General features: G+C 53.7%; 1 protein-coding gene across 19 annotated transcripts in view; it reads right to left on the bottom strand.

Moving 5' to 3' along the window:
• Window positions 1-16,248, bottom strand: part of KIF1A (kinesin family member 1A) — a 37,871-nt gene extending 21,623 nt beyond the window's left edge. For 7 of the 19 annotated variants that reach the window (XM_086467556.1, XM_086467558.1, XM_086467557.1 and 4 more), the window contains exons 1-15: window positions 16,143-16,248; window positions 12,066-12,142; window positions 11,788-11,967; window positions 11,236-11,301; window positions 10,862-11,040; window positions 10,400-10,511; window positions 9,947-10,024; window positions 9,561-9,626; window positions 4,450-4,467; window positions 3,998-4,073; window positions 3,805-3,883; window positions 3,386-3,528; window positions 1,378-1,511; window positions 682-761; window positions 277-352 (exon numbers count right to left, since the gene is read on the bottom strand). In XM_086467556.1, coding sequence (XP_086323682.1) covers window positions 277-352; window positions 682-761; window positions 1,378-1,511; window positions 3,386-3,528; window positions 3,805-3,883; window positions 3,998-4,073; window positions 4,450-4,467; window positions 9,561-9,626; window positions 9,947-10,024; window positions 10,400-10,511; window positions 10,862-11,040; window positions 11,236-11,301; window positions 11,788-11,967; window positions 12,066-12,142; window positions 16,143-16,248 — 1,470 coding nt within the window. Of the gene's footprint in view, window positions 1-276; window positions 353-681; window positions 762-1,377; window positions 1,587-2,931; window positions 2,959-3,385; window positions 3,529-3,804; window positions 3,884-3,997; window positions 4,074-4,449; window positions 4,468-9,560; window positions 9,627-9,946; window positions 10,025-10,399; window positions 10,512-10,861; window positions 11,041-11,235; window positions 11,302-11,787; window positions 11,968-12,065; window positions 12,143-16,142 lie in introns of all 19 variants that reach the window. The other 12 variants (XM_086467551.1, XM_086467553.1, XM_086467554.1 and 9 more) reach the window with 3 other exon arrangements.
• Window positions 16,249-18,122: the final 1,874 nt, after the last annotated feature.

Here is an 18,122-nt window from a genome sequence, read left to right as displayed (position 1 = left end):
CAAATACCCCAAAGTATAGATTTTTATAAGCTGATACTGAAGTCCAACACAGCAATTGTCAGCAAAGCCCCACCTGAATAGGAACAGCATCCAGGCAATGGGGGCTGGACATTTAGCCCTATGTTTCTACTGATGTTTGTACCCAGCAGGGTAAACACTGGGATCTCCCCTGTAGGTTTCAGAGCTGGCCAGCAGTGACAGGGCAGGTCAGAAGGGAGCTGCGGGGGTACAAACCAGCCCTCATTTGCCAGAAAGAAGAGAATATGGTGATCCTACCTTTTTAGGAGAGAAAACACCCAAGGTACCTCCATCCTCCCTCATGGCCACCCCCATTTCAGCCAGCAACGCTTCCCTGAAGGAGCAAGGGAAAAGAAGATCCTGTCAAAGCCCCACGAGCCCCTGAAGCCAGCGCTAGACAAGCCCAGGATGGGACTGGAGCCCATGGGTTTGACCCATGGATCACAGCCATACGGCTTGCTTCAGCTGTCTTGGTGCCTCAGGAGAGTTTCTCAGAGCAGACCACGTCCATGCAGGCTAACGTGGTGGGCACTGGCATGGCCAGGGGGCAGCCAGGATCCACCTGGATGGTCAAATTTCCAATCTGCACCCAGGAGCTGAAGTGCTGTAGGCATAGTGCAGAGGGAGGGAGATGCCTTGGGAACCCCACCCCACCCCACCCACCTCTCCATCCGGATTGCTTCTGTCCTCCGCAGCTTCTCCTCCCATGTCTCATTCAGCTCTGCAATGATCTTCTCTGTTTCCTGATAAGCATAGGGTTAGCATGGTTTTAGCATGTCCTATGGGCAGCAGAGCTGCTCACTCTGCCAGGCTCTGCCCAGCATGCCACAGCGGGACACTGGTCCCAGTTTCAGGGCATGGCAGCATTTTACCCACATCTTTCCACCATCCCCATCAAGGCCAGGTTAGATGGGGCTTTGAGCAACCTGGTCTAGTGGAAGGTGTCCCTGCCCATGGCAGGTGGGGTAGAACTAGAGGATCTTTAAGGTCCCTCCCAACCCAAACCATTCTATGATCTTCAACAAGCGAGGCACGAAGACCAGCCTCTCCCTTCCCTTGCTTCCAGCCCACTCCTGTGCCACGCTGAGCCAGGAGTGCCCATCCCGCAGGGCAAAGGTAGCAGTCCCACAGGGAGGCCAGCAGCACCAGGTGGACCCTACCACACCAAACCCTCTCGCATCCATCAATCCAGAGCACTGGGCAGCTCTGGGTCTGTCTGCACTGCAAGAGTGCGCACAAGCATCGCTTTGCATGAGCGTCACCCATAATGGTTTTCCAGAAATACCAAGCCCCCTCCGCAAACCTCTGTGCAAGAGCGTCGAGCTGAGCCCTCCATCCTGCTGCATGCCAGCCTCTTACCTTGAGCCTTTCAATTGCCTCTTCGCTGCCTGGAGCAAACATGATGCGCTCGTGGAGGCTGGCAACGGAGGCGGCACGGCTGGACAAGGCTGAGAGGGAGGAAGAGGGGCTGATCCCAGCAATGGCGTTGGTCACTGTGGAGAGATTGTCATGGCGGTGACTCAGCTCTGCCTCTCTAGCATCATTATTGTTCTCAAAGTCGGACACATCTATGGGCAAGGGAAGGAGGGATGGGCCAGGGAAAGACACACGGACAGGAAAAGAAAAAGAGAGAGAAAGATAGAGACAAGAAAAGCTGTTGGGAAAAAAAAGAGAGTGGCTGGGTGCGTCAAGAAGAAAGCCAGGAATTACAAGGAAAAGGCACAGGCGACAGCACAGTGGCACAAGCAGCAGCAGGGCAAGGCCATATGCATCTCTCGCCCAGCCCAGGCAGCCCCCCAGGAGCATGGGGCTGTTTTGGGAAGTGGCTGCTGGAACAGCCTTGGAGCCTTCCTGGGCTATTGGGGATGCTGTTTTGCAACACCAGATCCTGTAGCCATCAGGTTTGCGATCACTGTCCTCCCCAGGAACGTGCCACTGCCCCTGTCATCCTTCCCCACCAACACAGCCCAAGTGATTTTCCCTGCCCAGCTGCCCCAGATTAGCTGGAGCTGGGGGCACAGAATGAGAAGGGAAGGGGAGAAGAGGCAGTAACATTCCGCCCTACAAATGGGTTAGGGGGACAGAGCAGAAGGAGCCATGGGATCCCCTTGCTTGCAGGGCCCAAGACCTTGGCCCACTGGAGCAGCACCTTGGTGGGGAGCCAGAGAGGGAGCAAAGTGAGGGCAGGGTGGCAACACACCCATTATAGGCAGCAGCACTTGCCTGCTGGCAACGCGAGCATCAGCTGCCACTGGACCCCACAGCAAAGCGACCCAGGTATCAGAGATGCTCCTCCAGCCCTGAGAAGTCGCAGGGGCTCAGCACACTGTGCTGGAGGCAGGTTAGCAGGTGCAGCGTTAGTCACTCATCTCCATTAGCCCACACCCAGGAGAACTGAGCCAGGAGGGGATGGGCCAGGTCGCCATCTCCCCAGCAGACTTGACACAGCCTGGCTGCGCTGCCTGGCCCAGGGCGAGATGGGACAATAGTGCTTATCCACAGGCAAAAAAATCCCTGGCCGTCACCACACCCCCCTCCATCAGGAGAGCACCGTGCCAGCCCGTCCAAGCACTGTGCCAGGCTCCAGTCTCGACAAGCCCCAGTGTCAGCAGAAGCAGCAGCAGCGACAGGAAACATTGTGACAGCATGGAGGAAGGAGTCCCCGTGGGACAGCAAATGGGGAGGACACCAGTCTCTTTGAGTGCTATCCCAAGCCCAGACGCTAACTGTGACTCTGCCACAGTCCCCTTTGCCAGCTCTCCTGGGACAGCCAGCCTGCGGGCAAGCACCTCTCCATCAGCTGGGGCCGGCTATGGGAGCCCTTCCCCATGCTGCACAGGTGCCCCTAGGTGCAGCCTATGCCTCCCAAAAGCCATGAAGCAACAGATAGTACCAGTGATGGGGAATACACACATTTGGGTCCTCCCGCAGCAGGATGGGCTAAGAGAGAGAGAGAGAGGGCAGGGAGCGGGGGTGAGACAGAGAGAACAGAACAAGAGTGGGTTCATCTCAGTAGGACATCCAACCGCACACAGAGGAGAGGCCATGGGCAGGCGCAGCCCTGGGAACATCTTCCTGACACCTCTGTCAGGTGCAGAATGCTGAAGACAGGAGGTGGAGGGGGCGATGGGCAGGTCTGCTGGGTGTAAAGCATCTCCTCCTGCTTATGGGAGTGGGCTGGGGGTTGTGAATGCGTGCGCAAGGGCTCACCGGAAGCATCCTAACCACGCTTTGGCAGTGTGATGCTGCCGCGAGGCAGGCAGAGCAGGACACAGGACAGCTGCAGGGACACCAGCCCTGCAGACGTGGGGGACTCCAGCCCACCTCTGCCTGGAGCCACTGCCCAAGAGCACCAGGCGGTACCTACTGTCAATGATGTCCCCGAGGCCCTGGGCATAGAGAAGGTCGCGCAGGCGTGCCACCTCATCCTTCAGTTCACGGATGAGCTTGTTGTTGGGGTCCTCATTGATGACAGCATTGCAGCGGATCTGCTTGGCACGGTCAGCATATCTAGGGAAGGGCAGAGCCCTGAGCAGCAATGGAGGGGACAAATCCCCAGCTGCTGGGCAAGCAGGAGTGCTACCGAGCCCCTCCAGCAAGTGATCCTTTAGAGGATCCCAGTGCCAGGACAATCCTTTGGCCTTTTGTCTAAGGCTGCAGGGTCCCCCCACAGCACCCCCCAGCCAGGGTTGCCACAGAGGTGAGGAAAGCACATGGCAGTGCCTGGGTTTCAGAGACCCCCCCAGCCCTTGCCCACTGTGGGGGAATGAGGGTACTTCTTCCTACCTGAGGGTGCTGAGGGTCTCATCGTAGTTGATGTCAGCAGGACTGAGAGCAGCGACCATGGCTGTCCTGGAGTTGCCCCCTGCCCGGAGAGATACAGCCACATAAAAGAGATGCTGATCCCCGCACCAGCCATCACCCTCCACTCGGCATCCATACACACCACCAAGCCCATACCTCCCACCCGTGTCCTCACCCAGGTTCTCCCGCAGCAGCCAGGTCAGCACCGAGTCCCGGTAGGGGATGAAATCTGTCTTCTTCTTCTTTTTGTTCTGGGGGATGGAGAACACAGGAGAGGGCTGTCAGGCTGCCTGCACTCTTCAAAGGGGAGGTGACAGCCAGTCCCCAGCCACGGGGACTCAGAGGACGATGGCTCTGCTTGGCCAGGACAACCTCAGGCAACCCTGCTCAGCTTCACAGGTCCTGCCTGTGAAACATCCTGCATGGGCCAGGGAGCATGTTTAACACCAGGTACTGAGAGCCACAGGGTAAGGAGGGTGATGAGGATGCTGAGGGCTCTGCCAGCCCCCAGGAGAAGCATGGCTTGGGTCCGGGCAGAGCCTCACCCCTAAACCACCCTGCAATGTGCTCGCACCTGACTGTGCTAAAAAACAACCCTCCCTTCCCCAGCCCAGCCAGGGCACCTACCTTGTTTGGCCCCGAATCCTGCAAAGCAAGCAGAGAGACTGTTTAAGGGAGCTGCTCCCCTCCTCAGTGCCCACCACAGCTCCCCATCCCCAAAGCACAGAGCGGTGGGTGCAGGTCACCAGGGAGACGTCAGCCTCACCAGCCCAGCTCATCCCAGCCCAGGGGACAGCCTGGGATGTACCTGCCTGTCCCTCTGATGTGTGATTTGGTATACTGCTTATATAGAACTTGTTTAGCATAACTTGCTTAGCACTAGTAGCTAAATTTGCTGAAGCCTTAGGCTGCAAGCCGTGAACTTCCACCTCAATGTGTTGAACTTTTACCTAGTCAAGCAAAAGAAGGCCCCAGAGCCGGTTCAAGCCAGAAGATAATGAATCTACACTCATCCACAGAAGCTGCAACCTTAGAGGTAAGAAAAGAAACATCCCACCTCGAGACAGTGAAGGGACCCAACAAAGAACGGGAAGACCTCAGACCCTAATATTACTACTGATCCGAACTGTTGCACAAGGGGTGATGAATTTAGATTGTAAGGGTATAATTGCCCAGGGATTTCTTTGTTCGAGGTCCCTCTTTGGAGGCACCCAGCTCTTTGACCTGCAGTCATTAATAAAAATGACTTTGTAAAAGAATCTCCTGCTGGTGTAGTGATTCAGTGGAAACCTGGAGTTGAACCCCATTAGGGTGGCTAGCACGCTCAATTTCCGTAACAGTTTGGCACCTCAGACAGGACTCTAAGCAACCATTGTCAGACCCTCTCATCTCCAAGCATCCAACTGCCAGCATCAGGTGAGTTCACCTGGGAACTCTGGGGATGGGAGGCACCGATTGGTGAGTGTTAAAATCCCACTACTAAATTCTAGGTATTCTGGGTCCAAGTGGGTTTGAGTCCCACCTTGGAAGTGCGCTAGGAGAGGTGTGCAGAGCCTGATCAGTGTAAGGCACAGGAATTTGGCTTACAGATATGAGGAACACACCTGGCATAGAGAAGTGGATGCCCTCAGCCAAGGTGCTAGAAAATTGGAGGAAAATAGATGGCACTGCAGGTCTATCAAAAAAAAGAGCAATAGCATTGTGTAAGGAAGACTGGCCAGCACTTAAGAGGAGCAGGGGTATGGCCCCACAAAGGATCCTTTGAATTTAAAAGCGTGGCTACATTCCAGAAAATTTTGTAAAACAAAAAGCCTCAGCAAATGGACTATTGTACATATGGGATAATTGGGCATTCGACCACCATAAAGAGGATGGTTGAAAAGGAGTACAAAAAGCTCAAGAAAGAACTTTAGCTACAGCATTTGTAAGTAATTTAACCAAGGCGCCCGCAGACCCGGTCTCTGCACCACTCCATATTCATCCCTCTGCATTGCTTGTTGTTTCTCCCCGAGTTGCCTCTCCTGTCCCCATTGCTTCTGCTGGGCTTTACCCTGTGGATTCTACTGTTATCCCTAATCCTCTTACAATGTAGCCAGGGGTGTGGGGGTGTGAAATGTTCCTCCCCTACTTCCAGTGTTACATGTATACACCCATCACCCCTGGAACCCCAGGGATTTGGTTAAGTGGGGAAGTCAAATGCCTAGGTTAAGGGAAGACGCAGGTCAATATGCATCATTACTTTCCATTATTTCTTCGGGATATAATCCATCTTGGGCCATGTTAACCTGTTATTGAAAGAGTTGTTCCATCCAGAGGAGCAACATAAGATAATTGAAAAGAGCGTGGTATTAACCCTACAGGTAGAGGAAAATCGGACTGCCTGGCCTCAGGTTGATCCTGATTTGGATTGTAATAATCAAACAGATAGAGCTAATCACCGAACAGTGGTTGGAGACCCGATAAATGAGATTAGAGCTTGTGAGGAGATAAGAGTAAACTGAACTGAAGTACAGGAATGTAGACAGAGACCAAAGGAACACCCCAGCAGCTACTAGGGAAGGTTGCAACAGTCTTTGTTGATATATGGGGGAAATGATGCTCCAGAACCTTAAAAATGAATTGGCAGCAAGTGTCTTTGTGGACCAAGCCACCTCTGATATCTGCAACTATTTTAAGGATCACATGCTGGGGTGGCAGGGAGAAAAATTGAAAGATATTATATTACCCGGAGGTTCTGTACTTGTACAATAGGTAAATGATTTGTTACTTGCCAGCAAGACATATGAAGATTGCTTGAAAGATGCTATTTGTCTACATACTGCTTTAGCAGAAAAAAAAAAGGTCACCGTGCACCTCTTTCTAAGCTTCCACTGTGTCAGTAGGAAGTAAAGTATTTAGGATTCATATTAAAAGAAGGACAAAGATCAGTAGACCCAGAATGGGTCCAGGCTATTGTAGAAATACCTCAACGACTAACAAAGAAAAAACTGTGAGGATTTTTAGGAGCAGTAGAATACTGCAGACCCTGGGTACCAAGTCTAGGGGAGTTAAGTATTGGTCAAGCATTGGAATAGGCCGCCCAGGGCAACGGTGGAGTCACCATCCCTGGAGGTGTTCAAAAATGTGTACATGTGGCACTTTGGAACGCTTTAGTGGCCATGGTGGTGTTGGATTGACGGTTGGACTCGATCTTAGAGGTCTTTTCCAACCTAATGATTCTACGATTCTAAGTAAGCCATTGACGGAAGCTGCCAAGGCAGAAGTGGAGCCTGAGGGAGAAAGGGCTTTCCAAGCTATAAAAGGAGATTTAGCTTCTGCTCTGGCATTGGGATTGCCAGACTACTCCAAGTGCTTTGAACTATTTGTGCATGAGAACAAAGGAGTAGCTAGCAGAGTCCTTACTCAAAAGCTTGGTCCACATCACTGCCCTGCGGCTTATCGCTCAACTCGACGGGATCCTGTAGCAGCAGGGAATAACTCCCGTGTCAAAGTGAGAGCAGGAACAGCAACTACCATAAAAAGGATGGGCTGTGTCTGAGTCACCCAACAACTGTGTATGTCCTGCATGAAGCAGAATCAATTCTTAAACAGCATGCTACACAAACATTGTCCCAACAAAGAGCACATCATTAAGAATTAATGATTTTAAATGTGGATATTATTTTAAAAAGATGTAACATTTTGAATCCAGCTACTTTACTGCTTGTTCCCTCCGACAGTGAGCCACATAGTGATTGTGCTGAGGTAGTGTTTCACTCCAGCCACCTACAGGAAGATGTGCGAGGTCAGCCTCTAGAGAGCTCTGATCTAACCCTTTTCACCGATGGATCTTCATACCATGTAAACGGAAAATGACACACAGGCTATGCAGTGGTGAGAAACTCAGAGGTACTTCAAGCAGAACTTCTACGACCCTCAGTGAGTGCCCAAGGCCCTGAATTAACTGCATTAGCAAGAGCAGCCTGGTAGGGACATAATCAGCAAGTAACTACTTAAACTGATTCTAAAAACACTTTTGGAGTGTGTCACGCAATGGCTATGCTATGGAAAGAACAAGGGTTCCTTACCTCAGCGGAAAAAAGTATTTCTAATGGAACTGAAATCCCAAGGCTGTCGGAAGCTATTAAGCTTCCAAAGGAAATCACTGTAGAACACTGTACTGCTCTTACCAAAGGCTCCAACAAAATTGAAAGAAAAATAAAATAACTCAAACTTGTAGTCAGATAGATTTAAAATGGCCTGAAGTTTTAGGAATAGTACTATGGGATATTGCGATATTGGAAAGACCCTTCTCCAACCTCTAGGGTTGTCACCAACAGGAACAATGTTTGGCAGACATGTAACTATACGAGGGACCTTTGTCTTTGCTAGGACCAGCCTCTTAGATGGAGATGAACGGGTTACCAAATTTGCATTGGGAATACAAAAACATCTACAAGAAAGTAATACAACCAGTACCAGCAGGAATGCAGGTACATGATATCCAGTCCACTCACAAAACAACGTTAAGACAATAAAAGGGAGAGTCCACATACTGTGCTATTAACTTCCTATTTTGTTGTAAAAGTCACAGGGAAAGAGAATTTGATTCATCACTCACATGTTAAATCTATTTCTAAGGAATATCAGTTAAACTAATAACTGCCACCCACACAGAACCCCACCAATCCTGCAGCAAAGTTGGCTTTGGTCATTCCGTAACCATTGTGATCCATGTCATCCTAGAAGATGCACTAACACTTCTTTTAAAGGTCATTAGGAATATTGTTGACAGGGCTGAAGCCAGGGTAGTACAACTAGTGAAGTTGCCTTTTGACACATAAACGGGTGCTGTGCATGCAGACCACAAAAGTCAGGAGAGCTTTGCAACAATACAGGGTACTGATAATTTGGGAATAACATCCAGGTGAACCACACACATCCACAGTGCTCAGCCTGTTTACCTCTAATCGTATAGCCTTTATACTGACTATATGTGGGGACTTGTGATGTTGACATTCTTGATACTCCTTGGATCCATTTTAGTAATACTTTATATACCCAGAATGGGTGGCGACCCTAAGAGACCAACCCCAGGAACCATATACTCCCTGGCCTTCTTCCACTGTTTAACACTTTTTATTAATAGTACAGCAGCCAACTCCAGTCTGGCTACTGCCTCCATCCAGACAGTAACAGACCAGTCAAAATGGTGTTTCAAACCTGAATGGCTTTAGATTTATTGTTAGCCAGTCAAGGGGATGTTTGTGCAGCTATTAATCAATCTTGCTGTTTCTATGTCAACAACATAGGCAAAGTGATAACAAACGTTAACTCTGTTCAATCGTTGGTTTCCCATCTACACCCAGGCACCTCAAAAGACTGACAGGAAACACTGTTCAGCCATTGGGGGCTAAATTATGAAGAACAGGAAGACCCCAGACCCTAATATTACTACTGGTCTGAACTGTCATACAAGGGGTGGGGAATTTAGATTTTAAGGGTAATTGCCCAGGGATTTCTTTGTTCGAGGTTCCTCTTTGGAGGCACCCAGCTCGAGCTGCAGCACTATTAATAAAAAGGACTTTGTAGAAGAATCTCCTGTTGGTGCAGTGATTCAGCGTAAACCTCAAGTCAAACCCTTTATGGTAGCTGGCTTGCGCAATTGCCAGAATACCTTGGTGCTGGGATGCTCCATCACTCAGAGGTGAGCCCATTCCCCCACGGTGCTGCTGCTAATCTGCACTCCAGCTACCTACCATTTCAGCCAGGGCAGAGATGACTTTCCCGAGTGTGGTCAAGGACTTGTTGATGTTCGCTCCTTCCTGATGGAGAGAGGAAAAGCCCAGATGCTCAGGCCCCATTTTAGAGCATCGCTAAAGCCCAGAGCATCAGGAGGATGGGGAAGTCCCACCACAGGATAGGCAAAGAGCAGCTGGTCCTACTGGGTAACCAGCAGCTCCCAGCTGGGACTCACGGACCCAGCAGAACTGACACTGGGCAGCTTTCAAACAAAACCCTGTCAAGGATTTTGGCAGCATAGTGGGCAAGGAACCAGGCAAGGAAGAGAGATGTCACAGCTCAGGACGAGGGGGCAGGACACAGCATCCCCGACAGCAGAAGGGGAGCTCACACCAGCTCTCACCTTTAGTCTTGTGCCCTTCGCACCAGTGGAGTCGGCTCGCTCGCTTCCTGCCAGGTCCACCAAGCTTATTTTGCTGACCTGCAGGCAGAGACGAAGCTGTCAGCCCCAGCACGCACAGTAAACCAGGCCCCAGCACGGAGTTGAGGAGGGAGCAAAGATCTCTTGCAATGTGACGCTGCTCTGAAGGCAGAGGTGGGTCTGTGAGGTCTTCGTTGCTGGGATTTGGCCAGGAGCAGGGCTAACATCGTTGCAGGCAGGGCTGGAGGGCACCAGCTGACAAATACCCTGTCCAGGGGCCAGTCCCATGAGCCCAGAGCATGCCTGTGACTTATCTCCATCCTGTTTCAACCCTCCATCAGGCCACACCACCTCGTCCCAAGTGCTGTCAATAGCATGTGAAGCCCTTCCCGGGTCCATGAGGGCTCCCCCGAGTCCCTCAGGCTCTGCTCTCACCTTCTCAGTGGTGACGTCTGTCTCAGCGTCATGCCGCTTCTGTGTGAAGATGATATTGAACACTGCATGGGAGCGGCTGCTGGTCTCGTTCATGTTGGTGGCAGCCACCGTGCTGCAGGGAGAGGAAGACAGGGAGGTATGACACTCTGCAGGGGACAATGGAGCAGGTGGCAATTGGGCCAGTGCTCATTTCAGGACAGAGTACATGATGGAAAGGCAAGTCTAGAGGACAGAAGAGGACTCTGGGAGGAGACATGCAAAAGTCCAGGATTTCTCCTGCCGGCTCCAGGGTGTTTGAGAGCAGGCAGGGGGGTAATAAGTGGGGAGTACCCAATGCTCAGACAGAAGGAGACTGCCACCTCCAAAGCAGCCAGACTGGCAAAGCAAGGAATTTAAGCAGGACCTTCTGGAGATGTCTCCAAGCCCTCCAAATTCTGGCCATCTCCTGCTCCCCCAACTCACCGGGCCTTGTTCCCAGAGTCCATGAGGTCCTGGATGTCATTGTAGGAGGTCACGGCCAGCTTGGAAAGGTCCTCAACGTACGGGCCCATAAGGGGATGCTCCCTCACCCGCAGGTTCCCCTTGTTCTTGGGGTTCAGGAGGTCCCTCACACGCTCACAGTATATTTCCATGTAGCTCACCTACAGCAGAAGGCACAGCCAGGGCTAGCAGCTGGCAGGATGCAGATGCTCAGCCCATAGGCAGAATCAGGCCCTGCCTGCCCACCCCACCCCCAGGGATAGGACTCCTCAAAGAGGGGTCTGCACACTGGCATGGCTTGCAGACCATCTGGGTGGGAGGCTGGAGGCGGACTAGGGGGGTAACAGGGTGCCTACCTCCACAGAGTAGGACATGTTGTCATTTGTCGTGTCGTTGATGCGCGAGAAGAGGTCCTCACATAGCTGTAGAGAGAAGAGCCAGGCTGCTCAGCCCCCCACCAGAAGGATGCTCCTGCCCAGGGTGCCCAGGCCACAGGGATTTCTACTTCTTCACCCCAAAAACCAGAGCCCTCGAGTGCTGGGATGGCTCCTGGGGAGCTGATATGGGGGGTGCTCAGCAACACCAGAGCCCGTCCCCAGCACACTGCTGGGACAGTACGTAGCAGCTCTCAAGCAAGCACAGCCTGCTTGGCGCTTGGACTACTGCTGCTCACAAACACAGGCCTCGTGGCCAGACTGTAATTCATCTGGTCTTGGAGGAGTCCAGCATGACTCTCCTTGTCTCCCCACCCTCCAGGAGAGCCGAGTCAGCTCGCTGCCATGGCAGGGCTGGAGTAGACTTTGGCAAAGCCTGGCCCCACTCCCACCCACTCTTCCCTCCTGACTCTGCTTTGCCTTTGGGCATCCCACTGGGACCAGGGGAACAGACAGCCTTTCACCAGGTAGTACCTGCGGGATGATGCCTTGCTGGTCCTTCTCCTGCTTCCCCATCATGGTGTAGGATTTTCCAGCACCTGTCTGCCCGTAAGCAAAGATGCAGACATTATAGCCTTCAAAGGCATGTTGCAACATCTCCTCCCCAATGTCCTGGTACACTTGCTTCTGAGATGCATAGTTGATGTCTGCGGGCTGCAGAGAGGATGGCAACAAGAACAAATTTGGCAAGGAGGTCCTCCTGCCTCTCCCCAGCCCACCGCTCCAAGAGGGCTCAGACCTCACACACTTACCGTGGTGTGGGACCAGTAGGAATAGTCAAAGCTGAAGCTTTTTGGTGTCTCTTTGGGTTGCTTCGGGTTCAGGATAGCTAGGGGCAAACAGACGGGAACATGAGGCCACCTGCCCAACTGCAGTACCCCTGCCACCCACATCGCACTCATGAGAGAAGAGTGATGGAGTTCAGTCCAAAATGGTCCTGGAAAGCGGGACCAGGACCCTCCCAGCCCCCCAGACCTCAACAGGCCCAGCACAGGAGATGGGTGCCATGGCCGGCACAGCCTGCACCAGCCCAGGGAGCAGGGCAGAGCCTTGCCCAAACATTCTGCTGGGCACGATGTGGGGGAAACGGCTTCTCCCCTCGGGCTCTTTCCTGCTTCAGCACCTGCCCATAGGAGTCCAGCACTGGCATAGGAGGATCACAGCCTTCCTTCACCGCGCAGCAGGAGAGGCCATGCTCAAAGCCCCACACGCTGGCGCTGTGGGGTGGGAGCAGCCACGTCCCACCAGGGCTCCCCCAGTCCCCCTCTGGCTCCTGCCTCTCCTCCCTTGCACTTTCTTTTGGGTATCCAGCCCCAGCAGATTGATTAATGCCTCGTGTTACACCACCAGCAGCAACAAGAGCCTGCTTTTTCTCATCCTCTGGTGAAAAGGACGTTGCCATGGAAATTGGAGACTGCACCATTTCTCTTCCTCACTCGTTGCTTCCGCCCCCCCCCCCCCCCCCCCCCCCGCCCTTTACAATGTTTTTTTTTTTTCTGAAACAGCAGACACGTCAGAAGAAACACAAACCAGCAGGGTAATCACAAGATCCAGCCATCAGCCATGTTAGGCAACATTGAAATGACCTTGCAGGCTGGTGCAGCGCAGCTCCTGTGCCTACAGCCCCCAGCTGCTCCCTGCCACTGCTGAGGACGAGGAGGCTGTACAGCACCAAGGCCAATGGAGCTCCCTCCATTGCAGTCCCAATCTGCCCTGCCCTGGGGCCAGTGCTTGGCCAGGGCTCGCACCTGCTTGGGATTCAAGCTGGGACCTTCTCAAGCAGCCCCAGGCACAGCGCAGTCTACTCCCCGTAGGGTCAGATGCCTCGGTGCATGGCATTACGGATACAGATGCTTTCTGCTCCAAATTCCTCCTCCATTGCTATGACGATTCTCCCCCAGAGAGGAATCTGCTACTTCTGGCCTGAGACCTGTCCATCCCCGCCCACAAAGGCAGCAAGGCAGGCAGGTGGAGGGTGGGAAGCAGAGTCAGGATCCAGCCCCGGCCATGAAACCGCAGCACACTGCTACTCAGATGCCCCTTGCTGTGGGCAGAAGCCCAGCTCCAGCACCAAAGAGGGGCTGGGCACTGGCTTCTTGCCTGCCCACCCACTGGAGGCAGCGTGACTCAGATGCTCCAGATGCCTCCTGCATCCAGGGCAGACTAATTACCTAAGCCAGAGCTGCTCTCTCAGGAGAAACGGCTGGGAAGTGACATCTCCATGGCAACTACCCATCCTGCAGCTGCAAACAGGGACTTGGAGGTCTCAACTGAGATCCAGACCAAAATGGCACCAGGCCTTTCTGGGCAGCATGGGGGCTGCCCATCCCTGCCAGTACCTGGTTGGTGTATTGAGGGCGTGCGAGCAGCTGTTGCAAAGAGAAGTGGATGCAGAGGCCACGCAAGAAGTCAGGTAGAGCATCTCTGATGGCTCCTGGGGTTCACCTGGCAGCTTTGCCATGCCACCCGGCCCCCCAGCTCAGGTCTGTCTCTGCACTGCAGAGGTGATCCTCGCCAGAGCATCACCCCTTCAAAAATGAGACCAACGGGGGCAAAAGCAGGAGTGGGCAGGATGGGGGCCACACAAGGCATCTGTTCTGCATCCCAGTGCCAGCCCATGCTGGGCACGGGACAGACGAGCAGCTGGGGATGGCACCGAGCAGCTCCGGGCATCCCAGCTGCAGCTGCCCAGCGGCCAGACACCGGGACACAGGGGAGCAGGGAGCACACTGAGAGCAGCAGGTCTCCCGTCCCCAGGCTGAAACACTGTCCCCATGCCCCTTTCATTCCCATTTATTTGACCCCAGGCGGCTGGATGCCGCTAGTGTTTTTTTTCCCCTCTCCTGTGACCAAGCATCCCAGGGCTTTTGCAAAGCTGCTGGAAAAGATTTGTGCTCTGGCCAAAGGGGATTAAAAAAAGGCAGCGGGGGGAAGACAGACATACAGATGAGGGGGAGGAAGAAAACATCTGGAGATGACCCTCATGTTCACCCTGAAGAGCCAGTGGCACAGCAGAGCACAGTGACTGGGCAAGCACTGAGCAGGATAAAACCCAAGGCTCACAGGAGAGAAAATAATTGCTGTGTTTTAAAGCCCGCAGAGGCATGGCTCTGGCCAGAGAATATTAATGGCCTTGCGGGATGAAAGCCAGTGTCCCTTCCTCGCCATCCTAGCAGGAGCTGCCAGGAGAGGGGCTGAGAGTGTTGGTGCCCACGACAGTCCCCGCAGAGGGGGGGACGCCACAGAATAAAGCAGCAGTGTTGGCAGGCGGGTGGGCAGCCGCAGCGCAGCGAGCCAAGGGGGCAGTGGCTGTAAGCTTGGGGGAAAAAGATGGCAGAGAAGGGCTGACCCCTTCCAGCCCTGCTCCCTGGCCCCTGCTGCCCCCCACGGGGCTTAATGAATTAGGCAGAAGAACAACCTGCCCTTCCTTGGTGTGGGGGTCTCTGCAAGTAATCACAGGAAAGGGGAAACTTGCTCTCACCCCCAAACACATTTATTTTTGGCTTCTCCGTGAGGAGCTGAGGGGCCGAGACAGTCCCACTCTGCGGAGGCGGGGGGGGGGGGGGGGGGGGCACCAGAGCCCCTCTGGCGCCTGCCCCCCGGCGCCTGGCCCCCCAGCCAAGAGGATTAGCCAATGGTTTGTCCATTCATGGAGAAAAATCTCACTGTCAGCAAAGGGCTGGCCAGGGTGCTGCCCCTGCCCACAGTCCTGTGGGCCCTCCCCAGCACAGACAGGGGGACAATGGGCCTGAGGATCACTCTGAGCAAAGACGGCTATGGTGGAGGCGAGGGATGCCTGATGCTCTTGACCGCGCCTGGGGCATGGCAGGTCCCCCCCACACCCATCAGGGCCAGAAGGGACATCTCCCCTGCCTGCACCCAGGTCCTGCTGGGCCAGAAAGGCATCCTCACCACAAGGGGAGCAGCTCCACACCCTGGGCAGATGGAGCATCCCTGCACAACCAGGCAGGGAGAGCCCGCCCGGGACACCAGAAACCGGCAGATACTGCCCCGTGGACCCTCCCCATTCCTGCTACCCAGGCCTAGGGTAAGCGGGAGACCCAGCAGGGTCAGAGTGCCACCCTGCACGCTTGGGTGCCCTCCTCTCCCTCCTACTCGGGTTGTCATGGCAGCCCGTGGGGATGGCTGGTGCTGGTGATGCAGGAAGCCCCCAGCCAACAGGGAGGGAGGGAGTTATTTTAGATGCTGCCCCATCTGGAGGTTTCCAGAGCCAAAGAGGAGGGATTCAGCCCCCTTTCCCATCCTGTACCTCCAGCAGCTGCTATTTAAAGAGGGGTGAATGCCAGACAGGCTCCTGACAGGACAGTTGGCCCCATGCTACATCCCTCCTCCCCAAGCACACCGTTCCTTGGTAAACCGTGCTCCTATCCCTCCATCCTGCTGGCGTTGTGGCTCTAAGCCCCACAGAAGCAGAGATGGGTCCCACCATGCTGCGATGTGTAGTACCCGGCCAGGCAGTGCCATCAGGAGATGCTCGCTGGCTGGTGCATGTCTTCCATGCTTGGGCAGCCAACCACAGGCCAAGCACTCTCAGCCCCACTGCCTCATTTCGTATCACTGAAACCCAAGGACTCAGTGCCTCATAGATAATGCTGCTGCCATTTCGACAGCAGGACTGCATTTCCCTGTGGGAAAGGTGACATCCTCCCTGCCTTGATTCCTCCTCCAAACAGCACCAGGCACTACAGGCACCTGCACCAAATATCCCAGCAGCCCAGTGCTCACCACTGCAGCCAGACCATGGTGCTCGTCCCCAGGCAGCACCCAAAGCCTTCCCAAGCCCCTCCACCCCCAACGCCAGCACTCACTAGTGGTGCTTCCTGACATCTGGATAATGCACTTAGATTCCCGGCTCATCTCCCGGGAGTTGAAGGGCCGGACGCGCACTGCCACCTTCACAGATGCTCCCGCCATCGTGCTGGCCAGAGTTGAGTCCTGCTAGCAGGGTGCAGCGGCTGTCCTGCACGGAGGGAAGAAAAGAGTGTTAGGAAAGCTCACATCCCAATCCCCATCCTGTGGCCATGCTGGAAAAATGAACAGAAAGCCTATGCAACAAAACCTCCTGGGAACGCATCTGCCCAAAAGACATTTCGTTTCATCCCTCAATCTGCCCACGTTTTGCCTCTCCCACCTCCCCTTGTATCTCGGTCCCAGGGGACATCCCTGCCTTTATCCCATGGCAGCACCCAGAGCCTCCATCACCCTGTGGCACCACTCAGTGGGCACTCATAGCGGAGGACAGGACCACGTAGGCACTGTCAGCGTCAGCATGACCCCTGAGGAGTGGTTCTTCCATCCTTGAGTGCCAACGGCACTGAGCAGGTAGCCTCTCACCTGCAAGCAAGCCTACAACCCCTTGCCCACCATCTGAGCCTCCTGCCTCTGCTCCGGCCCTGGCAGAGCAGGGACTGGGCAGCAGGACTAGGGGCAGAGGGCAAGGACAATGATGGCATTCACGTCGAGAAAGGAGGTGGCTGTTGAACACAACCACTGGTATTTGCCTCTCATTCAGCTCCCAGCAAAAGCAGAAACGTGGCGTCAGCAGGAGCAGCACCGGCCAGCAAGCCAGTGGCAACTACACTGAGCTGAAGCGCCCATTTCACAATCATTTTTCCACTCCTTCTTAAATTATTAATCACAAACCTCACACAAAACAAACCACTCTCTTAACATCTCCCAGAGCAGCTGCTTGTCCCAGCGCTGGTGTGCAGGCTCTCTGCAGCCAGTCTTACCTTCCCCAAGCCCCAGTAAAGCTTCACTAGCATTGGCCAGAACAGGATGCTAGGGTCCTTCCCTTGACCACCGGGTCCTTTGGGATCAGCCCTGACAAAACCCAGTCCTGCTTTCTAATGTCCATTCCCTCTCCTGCCCATCTCCTGTTCCCTAGCTCTTCATGCTGAGCCTGCCAGCAGGAGCTCAACAGCACACAGCATCCCTGCCTGCAGGACTCCTGCAAGGGTGTTTGCCAGTGCCCTGGGGTTCTTTGAGCCTGGTCTTTGCCAGCAGGATGCTCACTCTGGGATGAAGGAGATCAGGAGCAAGCAACGTGGACCATAACCTCTCGGAAGTTGAGCAGTAAGGAGGGGTCCTCAACATGAGGTGGATTTTCCCACAGTGTAAATGAAAAGTACAGCTGAATTTGTGGTAAAGGAGGGGAAAAAAAAAAAAAAGGAAAAAAAAAAAGATGAAAAAAAAAATCCACAGAATGGAGTGTCCCAAGAGAAGAGGACGGCTTTAAAATAGAGGTTTGACAGCTCTGGTTTCATTTCCAAAGGGGGTGGGAGGAAAACCAACGTATGCTCTGCACAAAGACAGCAGGTATATTCACAGCACAGTGGAAAAATTTGCAGCCAGAAAGTACTATAAGCTTGTCTTACAAAAATGCTTCACCTGTTTTAAAAGCGAGTCTGCATCCCTGACAGCAGGAGTAGGACAAATCTCCCATTAGAGTTCCCAAACCTTCCTCTCACCACCCCGCTGGGACGGCTCCAGAGCTCCCATTGTGCTCAGCCAGTAACTGCACCCTTAAATCCCACCAGCTCCAGAGTTCAAGCATTTGGTCTGAGGCTTTCTTGAACGTGAATTATTTTAAGCAGGCATTTAACACCACCGTGGAGTCCCTTAGCCAGCAAGTGGGCTGCTGCATACCAATGGTCCTCTGCCTTCCCGACTCTGCTGCTTTCTCAGATGAGGAAGAAAGGAAAAATTAAACAGGACTCCTCACCAAAGGGGAACGAAAAAGTTGGTTTTCCCATGGAACGATGGTATATATTCCTGGGTGGAAGGGC

This window comes from Leptosomus discolor, chromosome 7, assembly GCF_034619465.1.
Source record: "Leptosomus discolor isolate bLepDis1 chromosome 7, bLepDis1.hap2, whole genome shotgun sequence".
Classification (NCBI taxonomy): Eukaryota; Metazoa; Chordata; class Aves; order Leptosomiformes; family Leptosomidae; genus Leptosomus; species Leptosomus discolor.
Note: the sequence above shows the minus strand (reverse complement) of the source record. Positions and strands in the feature narration are given on the sequence as shown.